We start from the raw sequence: 19,491 nt of genomic DNA, 5'->3' as shown, positions 1-19,491 counted from the left end.
AGCGCTATATAAGTGCCTCATTCATTCATTCATTCATGTTGTGCCAAAAAGTACCGTGTTTATCTTGTAGGGTCCGATGAAATAAAAAGTACAGTGTCATGATGCAAGTGTCTTTTTTAATGTATTTCTTCTGATGTTTCTGTCTTAGATTTATAAGTTACCTTACTATAAACCCTTATGAAAATAAACACCTTTTACTACACTAACCATAGTTTAACCACACTGACTTATTTGTAGTAATACTGTGGCTGTACAAATGTTAACTTTATCAGTCCAACCAAAGAAACATGGTTACTACACTTTACTAAAGTAAAAGCATGGTTCATTTTCATCGGGGTATTTTTGAGTATTATACATAGAAGTATAAAATACGTTAAACAATAGTTATACTATAAACTTTAAATATTTTAGCTTTCGTTACACACATTGCACATGAACGTCAGAACCAGCCGCCTCACAAACGACCTGCGTTTGGCTGATCTACGACGACAGCCTGCTTCACTCCTCAATTTGGTAGGACACATTGTAAATGTATTTTGGAAAAAACTATGAGGAAAAAAAGATGGGAATAGTAAATACAGTTATATTGGACATATAAGAATGAATGAAATGTAAAATGTTTTGTTAACAGTAATGTTGTGCGTAACTAGGCAACCACGTTCTCGTTCATGTAGCATGACGTCTTCGAAGTATGTCCCAGAACGTGCATACTCTTTTGCTACACACTCAAAAGTATGTACTTTTTCCTCACAAAAAAGTACATACTTTTAGGTCGTAGTACAAGTAGGCGAATTGGGACTCAGCCTAGGTGTCACATTCTGATCTGTCGTGTTTGCACCTGTTCTCATTATCCTTAATTAGTTTACCTTCTTCCACCTGTGTTCAGTTAATTATCATCACCTGTTTTCAGTTCATCAGTGTTTGTATTTAGTTCCTTGAGTTCAGTCAGTCTTTGTTCATTCATGTTGTTTATTGGTGTGTTATTCTTTTGCATCTTTTGTGTAAGATTGTGAGTTTATATTGGAGTTCTTTGACTCACTCTTCTTTAATCTAAACCACACTGTGACACAATGTTTTATTTTGTAATAGAACTCTAATATTAATGCATGTTTGTCCTCTCCCCACAGCTTTAAATTCACCCGGGCTCAGGAGTTTATGTTCCCAAAAACGTGTTGTGGTCAGCTAGCCATGCAAACAGCCCCACTACCATGGCACAGATGCTCTTACTGGGAGTGTTTGATATCGAAACCCTTTTAAAGAGCGATCTTAGAGGTACGTAATTGGTCATACCATGTGCAAGTGTCTGTAGCCTATTATTATTATTTTTTTTTTTTTTGGTAATTATGTAGATTGAACATCATATCTGAAGTCTCTGGGTAATGGGTCAAAGTAAAAAAATAAAACTGCTCCATTATAGTAATTCTTGCATATTTACAGATATGTATACTCATTCACATTTACATTGAAATATGAAGCTTTATAAATAATTTGAGTTGGTCTATTTACATTATCCCCATTTTACTAAAGCAGAATGAATAATGTACTGTATGGTTGAGTAGTTAGATAGGAGTGGAGTTAATTCTGATTTCGTTCTAATTATTATGTTGCTCTTTCTTAGGTGGCAAGTCCAAAAATGTGAGCCCTGGGGAAACCAAAGAGCCATTGGACAGGATAAAAATTTATGCAATAATGAGTATGTATAACTTGGTTAATTAGGCTTGAATTGTGTAAAACCAAATGTGACCGTCAAACCATCAGAATTAATCAGTTTCAGTGTGATGACACTTGCACTGGGTTCTCAATAATTCTTAAATTTCAGTAACATGAGTTTATCTACCAACAATTTATGTTAATTTAGTCTTTTAGGTGATTTATAATTTGGCTGTCCTTAGATAATGTTATAAAATTAAATTGTTTTCTTTGTCTTTTATACAGATGCAGTGATCCAGAAGTTTCCTGGAACCACCAGGGGCCAACTAGGAGTGGCTATTAATCAGAAGGTGACTGAGCTGCGGACGTCCCAAAAGACTCGCACTTAAATGAACCGGCTGTATTGTACCTGTTGGTGGACTTTCCTGTTCTTGGTTTTGTTGTATTTGTATAATAAAGTTGAGTGTTTAGTAGTTTTCAAATTTTGCAAAGAAATTTATTAATTTCTTAAATTGTTTTATTAATTAATAATAATTTAAAAATTTATATTATCTGTTTTACTGTTTTTTTTTTTTTTTTTTTTGTTTTTTTTGTTAACTGCACAATTTTAGCATTTAGGGCTTAAGCATGTCATATTTAAGCTTTTTTTTAAATTTTTTTACATTAGTTTACATCATACATTAATTCAAAATATTTAGCAGTAAATATAAGAACATAACATATATTCAAAATATATGTCTACACAACATTTTTATTTATAAATTTATCAAATATATATTTAATTTAAATATAAAATACATATACTATATAAAAACACATGTCACATGTATGTAGGCAATATGTTATGCATATATAGTTTGTATATTGCACATCTATGAGGTGTATACACAAAGAAATATGTCATGTATATTGATAGTTTTATATGTGACATATTAAAAAAAATCACTATATTGCACATATATATGATGTGTATATATTCAAAGAAATATATGTCATGTATATTGATAATTGTATATGTGACATATAAAAAAATCACTATTATACATATATAAAATACATGGGCTAGTTTTATTGTTCCATTTTCGAATAGGTTTTATATATGGGCAAACATATATGTACATGTATGTTTTCACTTTCTATGTGGATATATTTAATATATGTAGATTCCATATATCTACATATATTACATTTCCGTATGGGAGCGCACACACCTGTATTTACATCCTGTTTTCGGTCGAAGTCCATAGTAATCGATTGTTGAGTTCACGCGCATTGGTTTAGTACCTATGATCACGCGCGTGAACTCGACAATCGATTACTATGGACTTCGACCGAAAACAGGATGTAAATACAGGTATGTGCGCTGGCTGAATTAACTTCATTTTTATTCATATCTTTCACATCTACTGCAGTCAGATTCACCCGTGTTCACTCTGAAGGAATCACTCACATGGCTGGGCACTTGTAATGACACATCAAGGATGTTAAGAGGCTAAAAGCAGGTTTAAAACTTGCCCCATTGAAGTCAACAGGGTGCAAATTTTAAAAAGAGGATAACACGGTGTAGGCAACACCGATTTTTGTCGTTGTTCTCTGTACTGACAGCACTCCAAATGTACAAAAAAATTAGCTCAATGTTAAAATTGACCGGAGTTCTCCTTTAAGATTACCGATAACCATAACGTTGTATTACTGAAAACATACATAAATGTATCAGTTTTAGCCATATTCTCACAATAATTACAATTACCACAGAAAAAAAAAAAAAAAGTTTCTGACATGAGCTGTAAGTGACCAATCACAACAGACTGGGTCATCTGACAAATCAGAGCAGAGTTGACCAATCACAACAGACTGAGCTATCTGACCAATCAGAGGAGAGTAGACCAATCACAACAGACTGAGTCAACTGACCAATCAGAGCAGAGTAGGCTATCAGAAAGGCAGTGTTTATAGAGACTGAATCTTCAAATAAACTGTTTTCAGAGCCAAACTTTTGAATAGTAGTGTAAAGTATCTGTGTTCCCAGTCTCTAGCTTTTAAAAGGCTTCTGTGTTTTTTGTTGTTGTTGTGTTTTTTTAAACACTTCTACATAGAACGTTTTCACAAATTTACTAAAAAGCCTGAAAGTAGGAAAAACATTCAGATTCAGTTACTCGAGTAGTTTTTAGGACCACTTACTTGTTTGGCAGTTTTGAGGGCCAGGGCCCCAACAGGAACCATTGGGACAGCTCAGGTCACACTTCTCACCTGCGGGAGGTAGAGTAGAACATTCTTAATCAACGTGCAAAATTAATTAGTACCATTTAATATGCGTGTATATTTAAAAAAAAAAAAAATCTTGAGGGACTTACAGTCTCTAGCCAAGTTTGGTGCCGGCTCTATGATTGTAGGCTGGGTCTCCATGTTCAGAATATCAGTCCACTGGATGGTCTCCACATTACATAAATAACGGTTACTGGTAAATTTTATTCCACCCTTCAGTATTTCTAGGAGGGAAAATGACAGTGTTTGAACAATGCATTTATGTACTGTATGACGAACTTCACTTAGTGACAGTTGAAATTTAGGTCTATTATTGTTTTCCAAATATAACTTTCAGCACTAGGCATGGAGATTAATGAATGTTATTCCCTCTACAAAACAAATGTGCGAAAGACACACAGGTCAGTTAGAAGCGTTAAAGTTAAAGTGTTATTCTCATTTGGAAGAAAAAAAAAGCTAGGACAAAGAACACTTTAATATAAGCACATACCAGTTAAGCTAGTCAGTGGTAACTGGTTCACGCCTTGTCCGATGCTGTCGCCTTGTCCGATGCTGTTGTCGGAGTTTAGTAGGACGGTCAAGGCATATCTGTCTTGAAAAAGGGAGTGGCCACGAATGATGCGCAGATTCTCAAGGGGAATGCTGGGAGCTGAGTTGAGCCCAATAAGAACATAACCACCAACTTCTTGGATGCTCTAAAAATCAGAAACATTACACATAAAGCTCACTAACATCCATCACTAATACTATATAAAGAGTTGTTATACTGCATAATTCAAATATTGTTGAGGCATCTGTCATGAAATACAAAATATAATAAAACATTGGTATATAGATGACTTACAATAACCAAACAGTAAGATAACAGTAAAATAGCACTGAACGTAGTGTTTGTAAACAGATATATATATATATACCATACCCTGAGAAAAGACAAGTCGTGTTTCTCTGTCAGATATGTGATTTCCAGGTTTTCCAGAACCACGGTGCAGTTGCTGTACATTTTTACCAGGATCTGATAATGTTCATCCACTGTTCCCAGAAGGGCCAGTTTGATGTTCGTTCCCCGACACACTTAAACACACAGAGAGAAAGAAAGAATTCAATCCACTGGGGCCTTCATGGAAAAAAGCATAATAAAACTCAAATTCCAGTAGAAGCAAAAATGCTTTTGGTTTCTTTTTGCAATTTGTTTAAAACCTCCCAACCAAATTATTTTTGAACATATTTTCAAACACATTGGAATCAGTTTTATTCATTCAATAATACAGTAAGACATGGGGTCAGTAAGATATTTTAAATTAAATTAAAATAATTTTATTGAGCAAAGATGCATTAAATTGATCATAAGTGACTTTTATTAGGCTATGTTACAAAATATTTATATTTCAAAATAAATGCTGTTTTTTTTTTTACTTTCTATTTATCAAAGAATTCTTTAGGGACCGTTCGGTATTTATGGAAGGGGCCACCGGAGGAAAATAGGGGAGGGTCTTTTTATTCTTTGTTGAGGGGAGGGTCATCCAACTTTTTTTAGTCTAGGGGGAGGGTCACCCAACTTTTGTGAAAACAGCAACATTTCAAAGTGGCTTGTTTGGTGCATATTTTTTTTACATGTAGCTCCATGTTGCTCTGGCGGTATCAGCCCCCCATCGCTATCAGATGGGTCTGACCCAACAAAAATCCAGTTTGGCGCTGTTTGACAGTGCGCGCGCACTAAAGTACGCGCCGCTCAGAAAAAGTGCATCATGTCAGAACAGAACGCCAATGAAATGTTTACCCGGCAAAGCTTTAAAGCACGAGCAAATAATGAACTTTTGTGATTGCGAATAATAAGTGCAGTGTCCTGTGAGTGTAAATCTACCGCTGCATTAACATGTGGATGTGATGTGAATGTACGTCGAGTTTTACAGTATTGGGACTGAGGCGCCAGAACTGCAGCTGATAGAATGTGCGCTGTAGCGCGATACTACCATATTTTAGTTTCCATTCTTATTTTGTTTCCACAATAATGTTAGTGAGTAAATCTACTGAAATTGCCACCATAACAGTGGAGTGTGATGTGTAAGATGTAGGGCTACCACATCTTTAAATTACTAAGGTAGGAATAAAATACGTAGACCTAGACCAAAAAACTAGTTGAGGATAAATTCGTTAAAATTGGCCAATTCCAGCGTTATATGGACGTGACATTTGCAGTCAAAACTTGAAATAATTCTCAGAAAATGCATTTAATACCAACATATTGAAACGTCTGTTTATATCATACTCCCTTAATAAAGGAGACAAGACATTAGAAAAATATCAGTCTACACATGCGTTTTATATTTAATATGAGGGAAATACACATGTGAGGTGACAAAAAATCTTTAACTTTTAGGTGGCAAAATATTCTTTAGTAGTTCTATGAGTTGCACTGCGCAAACCAAAAGTAATATACCCACCGGATGAAGAAGGGTCGGCCTCCACAGAACATAAAATATTATTTTTATTTTATTTTTCGTGTTCGCTTTTATAAGGAAAAAAAACAATGTTATGGACGTGACAGTTCTCCGTTACGGACATGACTGCTCTGAGAGCGACTTTAAAACTTTCACAGAGACCTCAAACAGAAAGCACAAAGCCTTTCATTAAAGTGAATTTCGTTTTTTTTATTAATTGTATCTTAATTTTAATCAATGTTTCATCATCCAAATGGCCTGGATTTAATAAATAAGAATTAAATATAGAAAATAGATAATCATGATGACACAGAGGCGCCGGCGAGTGAACTGGAGCTCGTCTCATAAATGAACCGAAACTCAGCGTATGGTATAGCCTACTTGCCTCACAGACCTGAGAAATATATAGAAAGCTTGAAATGTCTACTTTCAAACAGAACAATTCAAATGGCACTTTAGTCCCGCTCAAAAGTTTCAGAAGATGCTGGGTCTCATGGCTTCAGCATCTTCAGTGCTTCAGCTGGGTCTGCTTCGCATGCACCGCTGCAGTACTGGTTGAAAGTGCACGTACCGCGCCGAGCGTGGACCTCCGGTCTCTTGCGCCTCAAGGTCGATCAGAAATGCATCTCAGCTCTGAAACCTTGGACAGCGACCAATTGGTACCGGTCAGGTGTAAACCTTGGGACTTCCTCGAGTGTGAAGGTAGTGTCTACCGACGCCTCAACCTCGGGATGGGGAGCGCTGCTCGAGGGCAGACCGTTCTTCGGCCAGTGGTCAGAACGGAAAAAGCTTCTACACATAAACTGCCTGGAAATGATGGCAGTCGACAACGCGCTGAGGCGCTTTTGTCCCCAGATAAAAGGACACCACGTCTTGGTCCGTTCGGACAACATGTCGGTGGTGGCTCATATAAAATCACCAAGGAGGTATCAGATCCAGAACCCTTCACAGGCTGACGGAACGCCTCCTGGTCTGGGCTCAGCACAATCTGCGCTCACTGAGAGCAGCGCATGTGCCCGGCCACCTGAATGTGGGACCAGACAGACTGTCCAGGAACAATCTTCCGGCAGGAGAATGGTCTTTACACCCACAGACAGTCAAACTGCTATGGGAAACATTCGGCAGAGTGAAAATAGATTTGCGTCTCAAGAGAATGCTCACTGTCAGGAGTTTTTCTCCAAGAGCAGGGATGCGCTGGCCCACGTCTGGCCCCGCTGCCCACCCTATGCGTTTCCCCCTGTCATGCTCCTACCCCAGGTGTTAGAGCGAATCAGGGAAAATGGATGCTCAGTGCTACTTGTGGCCCCATTATGGACGAACCAAGCCTGGTTTCCAGTCCTGATGCAGCTGATGAGTACCGCCCCGTGGCCGATACCGGTGAGGAGGGATCTCCTCTCGCAGGCCAACGGCTCGATCTGGCATCCTCGCACGGAGCTTTGGTCCCTACATGTGTGGGCCATCAACGGGTACCCATTAACCTCCCAGCGGGAGTGTTAAACACGATCACGCAGGCTAGAGCCCCATCTACTAGACGGCTCTATTCCTCAAAATGGTCTGTGTTCACTAGCTGGTGTACAGGTCGTGGTACTTCACCCTCAGACTGTGGGATGTCGGAGGTTCTTTTCTTTCTACAAGAGCTTCTGGATAAGGGCAGAGCCCCATCCACGCTCAAAGTTTATGTGGCGGCCATAGCAGCGTTCGCTGAACCAACGCTTGGTCAGTCACTAGGTAGGAACGATCTGGTCATTTGCTTCCTTAGAGGAGCTAAGAGGCTGAATCCTCTCAGACCTCCCTCAGTTCCCGTTTGGGACCTTTCCACGGTTCTGGAAGCCATGAAAGGTGCCCCATTTGAGCCAATCCAGTCAATAGACCTAAAACACTTGTCTTTCAAAACAGTGTTTCTTCTGGCTCTCGCGTCAGTGAAGCGCATAGGGGACTTGCAAGCGCTCTCAGTGAGCGCGACGTGTATGGAGTTTGGACCTAATGACTCGAAAATCATACTCAAACCAAAGCACGGATATGTTCCTAAATCCCTCAATACACCGTTTAGGGCACAGGTGATCTCCCTGTCGGCCCTGCTGAATCTGAAGAGGAAGGGGACGCAGGGTTTCGCAGGGGTCAGGGCTTTAAGAGCCTATGTGTCTTGCTCATCTGTTTTTAGACAAGACGGAGCAGCTCTTTGTTTTGTTCAGCGGCCGTTCTAAGGGACTAGCTGCGTCAAAACAGAGTTTATCCAGATGGATAGTTGATGCTATAGCGCTAGCTTATACATCTAAGGGCCTGCAATGCCCGTTAGGTGTCAAAGCGCACTCCACGAGAGGCATGGCCTCGTCGTGGGCTTGGTCTAGTGGGATTGCCTTGCAAGATATCTGTATGGCGGCAGGCTGGGCCTCCCCGTCTACATTTATAAGGTTTTATAACCTCGAGGTTCCCGCTTTACAAGCTAAGTTGCTCTCGGTCTAATTTTTCAGTATTGCCTGCCCGATGCTATCGGCTCAGGATGCTGAAACTGCTAGAGCGTCGATCACTGATCGTCTGTATACTTCTGTGGGCAGTGCGTAAGTCCCCCATATTTATCAGTCCAGGCCCAGTTCGCCCTGGCTGTGTGGAACACTTGATATAACATGCTCTTATCAGAGCTCCATATTACAGGAATGATGCTATTCTAGCCCCTCTTCCCGGATTCTCTGTGAGTCCCTTGTGATTAGGCACTGTATGAGCCCCGGGCACCTGCCCTTGGGACCTTAGTGTTGAATCTCAGCACGCACAGCGTTTTACACTGTGTTCCCCTAGCGTAAGATATTACGCAAGTACGAGAGAACCTCTCGTAAGAGAACGTACTCGGTTACTAATGTAACCTCGGTTCTCTCTAGAGAGGGAACGAGTACTTGCGTATCTTGCCGTGCATGCATCACGCTCTGGTTCGCTTCGGCGATGAAAAACTGACCAAACCAGCCTCTCGGGGCTGTATTTTTAGCCCAAGCCCCACCCGCTTTCGGCGAGACATGACGTAGTGGGTGCGAAGCACCCTCATTGGTTTTGACGTCATGAGGGGCCTCTCTCGATAGGCTGGTGCAGTTGCCGCAGAGCAGCCAATGGGCGCACGAGCTGTCTCGCCCATGTCTGCATGCTGCTGCAATGCGTTTTACATTATTGCAAAATTAAGGATAATTTTTTGGCTTCAATATCTCGTGGAAAAGAGGTTTTCCCCTAGCGTAAGATATTACGCAAGTACTCGTTCCCTCTCTAGAGAGAACCGAGGTTACGTTAGTAACCGAGTACGTTTTTATGCCTTCTACATAGTTTTAATTATATCTTTTAAATTATATTAGAATACAGTTGTAAATGCAACTAAAACAAGACTAATGTGTTTGTCAAACTAGAAAAAATAGAGAGAGAAAACAAACAGACAAACAATCTTTCCACTAAAAAAAAAAAAACATCTTGTTGCCGACCTGACCGGCAGTCTCAACTGTACCTTTTGGACACAGGCCATCACACTTCTTACATTTCCAAACTCCACCCTCATCCACCTCATAGGTGCCAGGGCTGCATGTTCTCACACATGCCCCATGGTCTGTCGCGACATAGTTACCTGAGAAAAACATCAAACCATCAGTCATTCCAGAGTCGTTAACCACAACCAACCAGCAACACAATCCTAATGCGTCAAATCATTCTGTCATAGTTATCCTGCTTTCTGAGATGTTATTCAGAAACCAGAGTTTGAGTTGCAGGCTCACGATCCACACCAGAGTGATTCTCTTTACCTGGATTGTGTTGTTTAGATTTTAACCCTGAATACCTAAAACATTAATCTGCAGAATGCAAGAATTCAAGACCTAACAGCTTTGAATTTGCATGAAAGATATAATTAGAATCTGATTGTGTGTTTCAAGTGAAAAAAAATTTATAAATAAATAGCAGGTTTCGAAGATTGGTGTCTCAGCCTGGCCTTACGTGGGCATTTCTTGATACAAGTTGCCCCAAAGCTGTACTTCCCGTCGGGGTTGAGAGCGAGCTGGTGGGTGTTAGGGTCGTAAAGCATGAGCGGTGGACATGCGTCCTTGCATGTCCCTTCATCCTGGAAGTCCTTACAGGCCTGCAGAAAACAAACAGCATTTCCCATGAGGCAACTAGTCCGAAATCATCTTCATTGCCCTTGAGGTTACATTTACTGCAGCTGTGCACTTCATTGGTAATGAATGTTTCACTGTAACAAATGTTTCCAGCCGCTAGATAACTTCTAAAAGGTTTTTTGTCAAACCTTTTTTTCAAAGGCTTATATGCTATATAGTACACTATAGTGCAAAAGTTTCTAACAAAAAAATGAATATTTTGATTATTCAGCAAGGATGCTTTTTATCAAAAGTGATAGTAACAAGATTTAAATGTTACAAAATATGTGGTTACACTATATTTTACAGTATGTGTACTATAGTGTACTGGCAGTGTACTTCCCCAAAAAAAGTACTGGTAATTTAAGGTAACTACATGGGTTAAGGTTAGGTTTAGGGGAAGGTTCAAGGTTAGAACCTATAGTTAAACCCAGTTATAGTTATTGCTATAAGAAGTACATAGTATGTACATGCGAAACAGGGCTGTACCAAAGATTTCTATAGATTTCTATTTAAAAAAAAATGCTGCTCCTTTAAATATCTATTCATCAAAAATATCACGGTTTCAAAAAAAAAAAAATAGCAGCAGTATAGCAACTGTTTTCAACATTGATAATAACAAGAAATGTTTCTTGAGCAGCAAATCATCATATTTGAATGACTTCTGAAGGATCATGTGACACTGAAGACTGAAGAAATTATGCCGAAAAGTCAGCTTTGATCACAGGAATAAACTGCATTTTAATATATATTCAAATAGAAAACAGTTATTTTAGTTTTTATTAACACATTCAAGTGGCTGTGAATTTCTCACATGTTGAGTCATACTGCTATTGTTATTCACACTAGTTCAGTTCATAAATACCTAACCTAATTAACTAACTGTATTTACGCTCACATATAACATACAGTATGTGGTAAATGATAAATGAGCAAACAATGAATGGTTGGAAAATGAATTTAACGTGTGCACATGTGTTTCTCACCAGGCAGTCGGTTGGTTTGGGTCCAGTGCAGCCAGCAGCACAATGTTCATTGCAGCAGTCCATAGGTGTGAGTCCCTTACACCTGCCCGAGCACTGCTCCGCACAGATCACCTTAGTCACTAGATTCAGAGAGAGAAGAAACTTCAGAGATGCTAACAGACAAGTAGGGGTCAAGTAGTGTTCTTCGGCAGTCGTGAAATATAAGTCAAGGATCAACTAAACAAACTAAAGAGGAGCATTTAAAAAAAAAAAAACTACTCAAAAAGCAGAAATCCTTACAGAAATCCAAAAACTGTCAATTCACTGTATTTTGCAGTGATATTGTGCATTACTAACCAGTACAGCATGAAACAAGATAACCCAAGTTTAAGATAACCGATAACCATAACCTCTTATTACTGAAAACATCCATAAATGTATCAGTTTTAGCCATATTCTCACAATAATTACAATTACCACAAAAAAAAACAAAAAAAAGTTTCTGACATGAGCTGTAAGTGACCAATCACAACAGACTGGGTCATCTGACCAATCAGAGCAGAGTGGACAAATCACAACAGACTGAGTCAACTGACCAATCAGAGCAGAGTTGACCAATCACAACAGACTGGGCCATCTGACCAATCAGAGCAGAGTAGACCAATCACAACAGACTGAGTCAACTGACCAATCAGAGGAGAGTAGACCAATCACAACAGACTGAGCCATCTGACCAATCAGAGCAGAGTTGACCAATCACAACAGACTGGGCCATCTGACCAATCAGAGGAGAGTAGACCAATCACAACAGACTGAGCTATCTGACCAATCAAAGGAGAGTAGACCAATCACAACATACTGAGCCATCTGACCAATCAGAGCAGAGTAGACCAATCACAACAGACTGAGCTATCTGACCAATCAGAGGAGAGTAGACCAATCACAACAGACTGAGCTGTCTGGCCAATCAGAGCAGAGTAGACCAATCACAACAGACTGAGTCAACTGACCAATCAGAGCAGAGTAGACCAATCACAACAGACTGAGCTATCTGACCAATCAGAGGAGAGTAGACCAATCACAACAGACTGAGCTATCTGACCAATCAGAGCAGAGTAGACCAATCACAACAGACTGAGTCAACTGACCAATCAGAGGAGAGTAGACCAATCACAACAGACTGGGCCATCTGACCAATCAGAGCAGAATAGACCAATCACAACAGACTGAGCTATCTGACCAATCAGAGGAGAGTAGACCAATCACAACAGACTGAGCCATCTGGCCAATCAGAGCAGAGTAGACCAATCACAACATACTGAGCTATCTGACCAATCAGAGGAGAGTAGACCAATCACAACAGACTGAGCCATCTGGCCAATCAGAGCAGAGTAGACCAATCACAACAGACTGAGCTATCTGACCAATCAGAGGAGAGTAGACCAATCACAACAGACTGAGCTATCTGACCAATCAGAGGAGAGTAGACCAATCACAACAGACTGAGCTATCTGACCAATCAGAGGAGAGTAGACCAATCACAACAGACTGAGCCATCTGGCCAATCAGAGCAGAGTAGACCAATCACAACAGACTGAGCTATCTGACCAATCAGAGGAGAGTAGACCAATCACAACAGACTGAGCCATCTGGCCAATCAGAGCAGAGTAGACCAATCACAACAGACTGAGCCATCTGGCCAATCAGAGCAGAGTAGACCAATCACAACAGACTGAGCTATCTGACCAATCAGAGGAGAGTAGACCAATCACAACAGACTGAGCCATCTGGCTAATCAGAGCAGAGTAGACCAATCACAACAGACTGAGCTATCTGACCAATCAGAGGAGAGTAGACCAATCACAACAGACTGAGTCAACTGACCAATCAGAGGAGAGTAGACCAATCACAACAGACTGAGCCATCTAGCCAATCAGAGGAGAGTAGACCAATCACAACAGACTGAGTCAACTGACCAATCAGAGGAGAGTAGACCAATCACAACAGACTGAGCCATCTGGCCAATCAGAGGAGAGCAGACCAATCACAACAGACTGAGTCAACTGACCAATCAGAGCAGAGTAGGCTATCAGAAAGGCAGTGTTTATAGAGACTGAATCTTCAAATAAACTGTTTTCAGAACCAAACTTGAATAGTAGTGTAAAGTATCTGTGTTCCCAGTCTCTAGCTTTTAAAGTCCGCGTGAACCGGAAGTTGCAAACGACTTTTCTCCAGTGTTGTGACGTACTTCCAAGTGAAAGGGAATATTGAACAGAGGGCAGGGTTTTAGTGTCAGCGCTCCTCCTCTCCATCTCTCGCTCATAGCAGACTAACGGTTTGAGGGGAGTGGTTAAGCGTTTTTCAACCCAAGCCGTCAAGTCTACGTCATCAGAAAAAGACGGTATTTCAGACCGGAGGTAACTTTTCAGACTTTGATTAAAGATTACCACGGCAAACAATTTTTTTCTGTGTATTAACTTGCACGGATTAATTCTGTGTTTTTTTTTTTTGTTGTTGTGTTTTTTTAAAAAGTCACTTCTAAAAAGCCTGAAAGTAGGAAAAACATTCAGATTCAGTTACTCGAGCAGTTTTTAGGACCACTTACTTGTTTGGCAGTTTTGAGGGCCAGGGCCCCAACAGGAACCATTGGGACAGCTCAGGTCACACTTCTCACCTGCGGGAGGTAGAGTAGAACATTCTTAATCAACGTGCAAAATTAATTAGTACCATTTAATATGCGTGTATATTTAAAAAAAATAAAAATAATCTTGAGAGACTTACAGTCTCTAGCCAAGTTTGGTAGCGGCTCTATGATTGTAGGCTGGGTCTCCATGTTCAGAATATCAGTCCACTGGATGGTCTCCACATTACATAAATAACGGTTACTGGTAAATTTTATTCCACCCTTCAGTATTTCTAGGAGGGAAAATGACAGTGTTTGAACAATGCATTTATGTACTGTATGACGAACTTCACTTAGTGACAGTTGAAATTTAGGTCTATTATAGTTTTCCAAATATAACTTTCAGCACTAGGCATGGAGATTAATAATTGTGATTCCCTCTACAAAACAAATGTGTGAAAGACACACAGGTCAGCTAGAAGCATGTGTTATTCTCATTTGGAAGAAAAAAAACACTTTTATATAAGCACATACCAGTTAAGCTAGTCAGTGGTAACTGGTTCACGCCTTGTCCGATGCTGATGTCGGAGTTTAGTAGGACGACCAAGGCAAATCTGTCTTCATAAAGGGAGTGGCCACGAATGATGCGCAGATTCTCAAGGGGAATGCTGGGAGCTGAGTTGATCCCAATAAGAACATACCCACCAACTTCTTGGATGCTCTAAAAATCAGAAACATTACACATAAAGCTCACTAACATCCATCACTAATACTATATAAAGAGTTGTTATACTGCATAATTTAAATATTGTTGAGGCATCTGTCATGAAATACAAAATATAATAAAACATTGGTATATAGATGACTTACAATAACCAAACAGTAAGATAACAGTAAAATAGCACTGAACGTAGTGTTTGTAAACAGATATATATATATATACCATACCCTGAGAAAAGACAAGTCGTGTTTCTCTGTCAGATATGTGATTTCCAGGTTTTCCAGAACCACGGTGCAGTTGCTGTACATTTTTACCAGGATCTGATAATGATCATCCACTGTTCCCAGAAGGGCCAGTTTGATGTTCGTTCCCCGACACACTTAAACACACAGAGAGAAAGAAAGAATTCAATCCACTGGGGCCTTCATGGAAAAAAGCATAATAAAACTCAAATTCCAGTAGAAGCAAAAATGCTTTTGGTTTCTTTTTGCAATTTGTTTAAAACCTCCCAACCAAATTATTTTTGAACATATTTTCAAACACATTGGAATCAGTTTTATTCATTCAATAATACAGTAAGACATGGGGTCAGTAAGATATTTTAAATTAAATTAAAATAATTTTATTGAGCAAAGATGCATTAAATTGATCATAAGTGACTTTTATTAGGCTATGTTACAAAATATTTATATTTCAAAATAAATGCTGTTTTTTTTTTTACTTTCTATTTATCAAAGAATTCTTTAAACACATCTATCACAGTTTCCTCAAATATATAAAAGTTTTTAATGTTGTTTATATGTCTGTGACATTTTTAAACCATGTGCAAATTCATAAGTCAACACCATTGCTGAGTATAAAGACTGTCTCAAAAATGAGGTTTGAAATCTCCAGTTTTTCTTATGTCGCAAAAAACTATGACCGCTCTGAAGCAGAGGAGTTTCAAGAGAAGCCATACTGGTATATTTGTCTGTTTATATGAAAAATAAGGTACATTTAGCAATATAGTGGGTGAATTATGTATATGATATTCTTGAGCACCAAATTGGCATCAGCTTTGCCATCAAAGGAATTAAGTATATATATATATTTTTTGAAAACATTAACTGTCAAAAACAGTTATTTTATTTGTAATAATATTTCACAATATTACTGTTTTTTCCTGTATTTTTTGGATCAAATACAGTCTTGGTTGAGCATAAAAAGCTTTATACACAGCCCTTTAACATCAATCACAGTCTTGAGCCTTCTTGTTTATTTCACATTTGTGGAATTTTAGCCCATTTTGCAATGCAAATTTGTTCCAATTACACAAATTAGATGGAGTGTGTCTGTAGACTGCAATTTGCAGGTCAAACCACAGGTTTTCACTTGAATTTAAGTCTAGGCTCTGGCCAAGCCATTTCCAAAATCTTTATTAAAAACAAATAAAAGACTAAAATGATTGTAATAAATCATCTGTGAATGCAAATGCTAGAGCCGGAGCCAATCTGAGGCATGTAGGTGTCTTTTGCAGCTAATGAACCAATCAGAATACAGTGTAGGTGGGCGTTTGTTTTAAGTGCTCTGAGCGGCAAAGGAAAGACTGCGGTGGGCCAAGATAAATAGTGCTTGTGGCAAAGAGAGAGCTCGTATGAATGCTACGAGAACTTACTCTTTCTCACACACTCATCTGGGAAAAAATAACTACTACATTTACTCATTCTGGTCTATATTGCTGCAGAGACACCATTATGAAAAAAGTAGCAATCAAAACAGATAAAACTGTGAGGCGTCAATGATTAATGACAAAATTTGTATCAACAACCCCTATTTTGCACCACAAGATATCCCCTATGAGACCAACATCTTGGCAGTTTCCGCTAATAGATGCATCAGACTGTAAAATTGTGAATAATTGCATTACTGCATAAGTAATAATTAAGTTATTGTGCAACAGAAGACAGATCCAGTCATTTCAAAAGTGACTTCCTAAGACATCACTTGATTAGCTGGAAAGGGTGATGGGAATTCCCACTCATTTGAAAGAAATTAGCATTCAAACGTTAGATAAGACAAATATGACAGAAAAAAGTAACCTCAATACAAATACAAAACAATGAATCAACAGTGATGTGTTCATGCCTTCTGGTCTGTTCTGCTACAGTCCTTTCTCTTCTTCCTCCGTAATTCTTTCATTACTTCATCCTCAATATTTCCATCACTATACAATACTAAATTGCAGTGGTCTTCAACTGTGGTGGTGGGGACATAAAATTGGGTCGCAAGCCTAGTTTACCAAAAAAAATTCTGTCATCTTTTGGGAAATAAAAGAAGATCTATTGAGGTTGAGTAAATGAAATGAAATTTAAATGAAATTTTGTGTTTAAAAATGAAAATTATGTAATACTCACCAAGCATGAACTACTTTCTTCTGCTGAACACAAAAGAAGATATTTTGAAGAATGTTGATAACCTGACAGTTGATGTACACCATTGACTTCCATAGAATGGAAATAAAATACTATGGGGCCAGTCAACTGTCTGGTTACCAACATTCTTCAAAATATCTTCTTTTGTGTTCAGCAGAAGAAAGAAATTCATAATTGTGGGTGAGTAAATGACTTTCAGAATGACTTTCTGGGTGAACTATCCCTTTAAGGTAACAAACTGCAGGGTAAAACAATGTTAAACAATTGTGCAAAGCAAAATAAACTGTATTAATATCAAATAAACATTAAACTGTATGGTATTTTAGAGCAAACTCATCTATTATTTGGTAGCTTAGACCATGGCTTCATGATTTGATGGAAAAAAAAAAAAAAATTTATATTGTGATTCAAAATGTGATTAAAACATATTATTATTCACATTATAATGTGAAGTTCATGGTGATTTTAATACTTTCAATGTGGATTTTAAAGACCTTTTGGTGCTGTGCTGGGTCACCACATGATGTTCAAGGTCAACTCTGGGTCCTGAACCAAAACCAGTTGAGAACCACTGCATTAGTTAGGCATATATGGTGCAATGTCAGTGGTAGAAAGGGTTGTTGTGTGGGTGGCAATTCAGTTCTTTAATAGGCTTAGATAACAGAGAGGCCAAACAACTCAACTAGCCTCAGGTCAAAGTTGTTTCTAGTTTTAGGATAAGCTAGACTCCACTTTCAAGATAAAAGTATGTTGAGACAGTTTATAGGAGCCAGCTTGAGACCAGGAGCTGAATAATGGAGCTTTATAGTCACACAAGTGCAAAAAGTGCTCTCTATAAACACTGAATGGATGAACTGCACAACACATTTACAGAAACCCCTCCTTCAAGTCTTCTTAGCAAAACTAGTATTGTACCGTGAGATGAGGTGTTGATGTAGCAGGTGAGATTTATCATGGAGGATACTCGCTATTGTTGGGTTGCATTCTTTAACGTGTCTGTTCTTGAAGGAAAAGCTAAAGCTTGTAAACAACTGAACGACAAAAGTCTCACATTTCATCTTGCTTAAAAAGGATTTAAAAGTGAAAGTTCACCCAAGCATAAAAATTCTGTTGTAATTTACTCAACCTCATGTCATTCTTTCTTCTGCAGAACACAGACAGAAGAAATGTTTTTAAAAGAATATTTGACCCTACAATGAAAGTAAGTGGGGTCCAAAACAACATTGTGAACCCTTTGACTTTCATGGTATGTACAAACAAAATTCTAAGGGTGCTCCAAAGAGGATTTTTGGAGCCAATAACGATCACAAGAAGCAGTATCGGCTGATACCGATAAGAACCAGTATCGGCTGATACCAATCACAAGAAGCAGTATCGGCTGATACCAATCACAAGAAGCAGTATCGGCTGATACCGATAAGAACCAGTATCGGCTGATACCAATCACAAGAAGCAGTATCGGCTGATACCGATAAGAACCAGTATCGGCTGATACCAATCACAGGAAGCAGTATCGGCTGATATCGATAGGAACCAGTATCGGCTGATACCAATCACAAAAAGTAGAATCGACTGATACCGATAAGAACCAGAATCGGCTGATACCAATCACAAGAAGCAGTATCAGCTGATACCGATTAGAACCAGTATCGACTAATACCAATAAGAACCAGTATCGGCTGATACCAATCACAAGAAGCAGAATAGACTGATACCGATAAGAACCAGTATCGGCTGATACCAATCACAAAAAGCAGAATCGACTGATACCGATAAGAACCAGAATCGGCTGATACCAATCACAAGAAGCAGTATCGGCTGATACCGATAAGAACCAGTATCGGCTGATACCAATCACAAAAAGCAGAATCGACTGATACCGATAAGAACCAGTATCGGCTGATACCGATAAGAAGCAGAATAGACTGATACCGATAAGAAGCAGTATCGGCTGATACCGATAAGAAGCAGAATAGACTGATACCGATAAGAAGCAGTATCGGCTGATACCGATAAGAAGCAGAATAGACTGATACCGATAAGAAGCAGTATCGGCTGATACCGATAAGAAGCAGAATAGACTGATACCGATAAGAAGCAGTATCGGCTGATACCAATCACAGGAAACAGTATCGGCTGATACCGATAAGGTGTCTTTTATTCAGAGAACACACTGGCCTTTTTTAGTGCGGCATTCAACTGAACATTGCAACATTGAACATGCAGTCGGTATAAGTCGTTTTTTTTATTTTTTGTTTTGTTTATATGATATGCCAATTTATTAATAAAACGAATTA

At 38.9% G+C, this 19,491-nt stretch overlaps 1 protein-coding gene and 1 gene segment (V, D, J or C); both read right to left on the bottom strand.

Moving 5' to 3' along the window:
• The window catches only part of LOC309490516 (Ig kappa chain V-III region MOPC 63-like), a 225,856-nt gene that overhangs the window by 119,132 nt on the left and 87,233 nt on the right, over positions 1–19,491 (bottom strand).
• The window catches only part of LOC309490468 (epidermal growth factor receptor-like), a 129,745-nt gene that overhangs the window by 73,086 nt on the left and 37,168 nt on the right, over positions 1–19,491 (bottom strand). For both annotated transcript variants that reach the window (XM_082159659.1, XM_082159658.1), the window contains exons 2-12: positions 15,011–15,162; positions 14,597–14,783; positions 14,221–14,355; positions 14,045–14,113; positions 11,461–11,579; positions 10,317–10,458; positions 9,835–9,951; positions 4,838–4,989; positions 4,406–4,610; positions 4,005–4,139; positions 3,832–3,900 (exon numbers count right to left, since the gene is read on the bottom strand). In XM_082159659.1, the coding sequence (XP_082015785.1) occupies positions 3,832–3,900; positions 4,005–4,139; positions 4,406–4,610; positions 4,838–4,989; positions 9,835–9,951; positions 10,317–10,458; positions 11,461–11,579; positions 14,045–14,113; positions 14,221–14,355; positions 14,597–14,783; positions 15,011–15,162 (1,482 nt within the window). The remainder of the gene's footprint in view (positions 1–3,831; positions 3,901–4,004; positions 4,140–4,405; positions 4,611–4,837; positions 4,990–9,834; positions 9,952–10,316; positions 10,459–11,460; positions 11,580–14,044; positions 14,114–14,220; positions 14,356–14,596; positions 14,784–15,010; positions 15,163–19,491) is intronic.

Source organism: Leuciscus leuciscus (assembly GCF_965113295.1).
Source record: "Leuciscus leuciscus genome assembly, chromosome: 25".
NCBI classification, from domain to species: Eukaryota; Metazoa; Chordata; class Actinopteri; order Cypriniformes; family Leuciscidae; genus Leuciscus; species Leuciscus leuciscus.
This window is presented reverse-complemented; position numbering and strand designations above follow the sequence as displayed.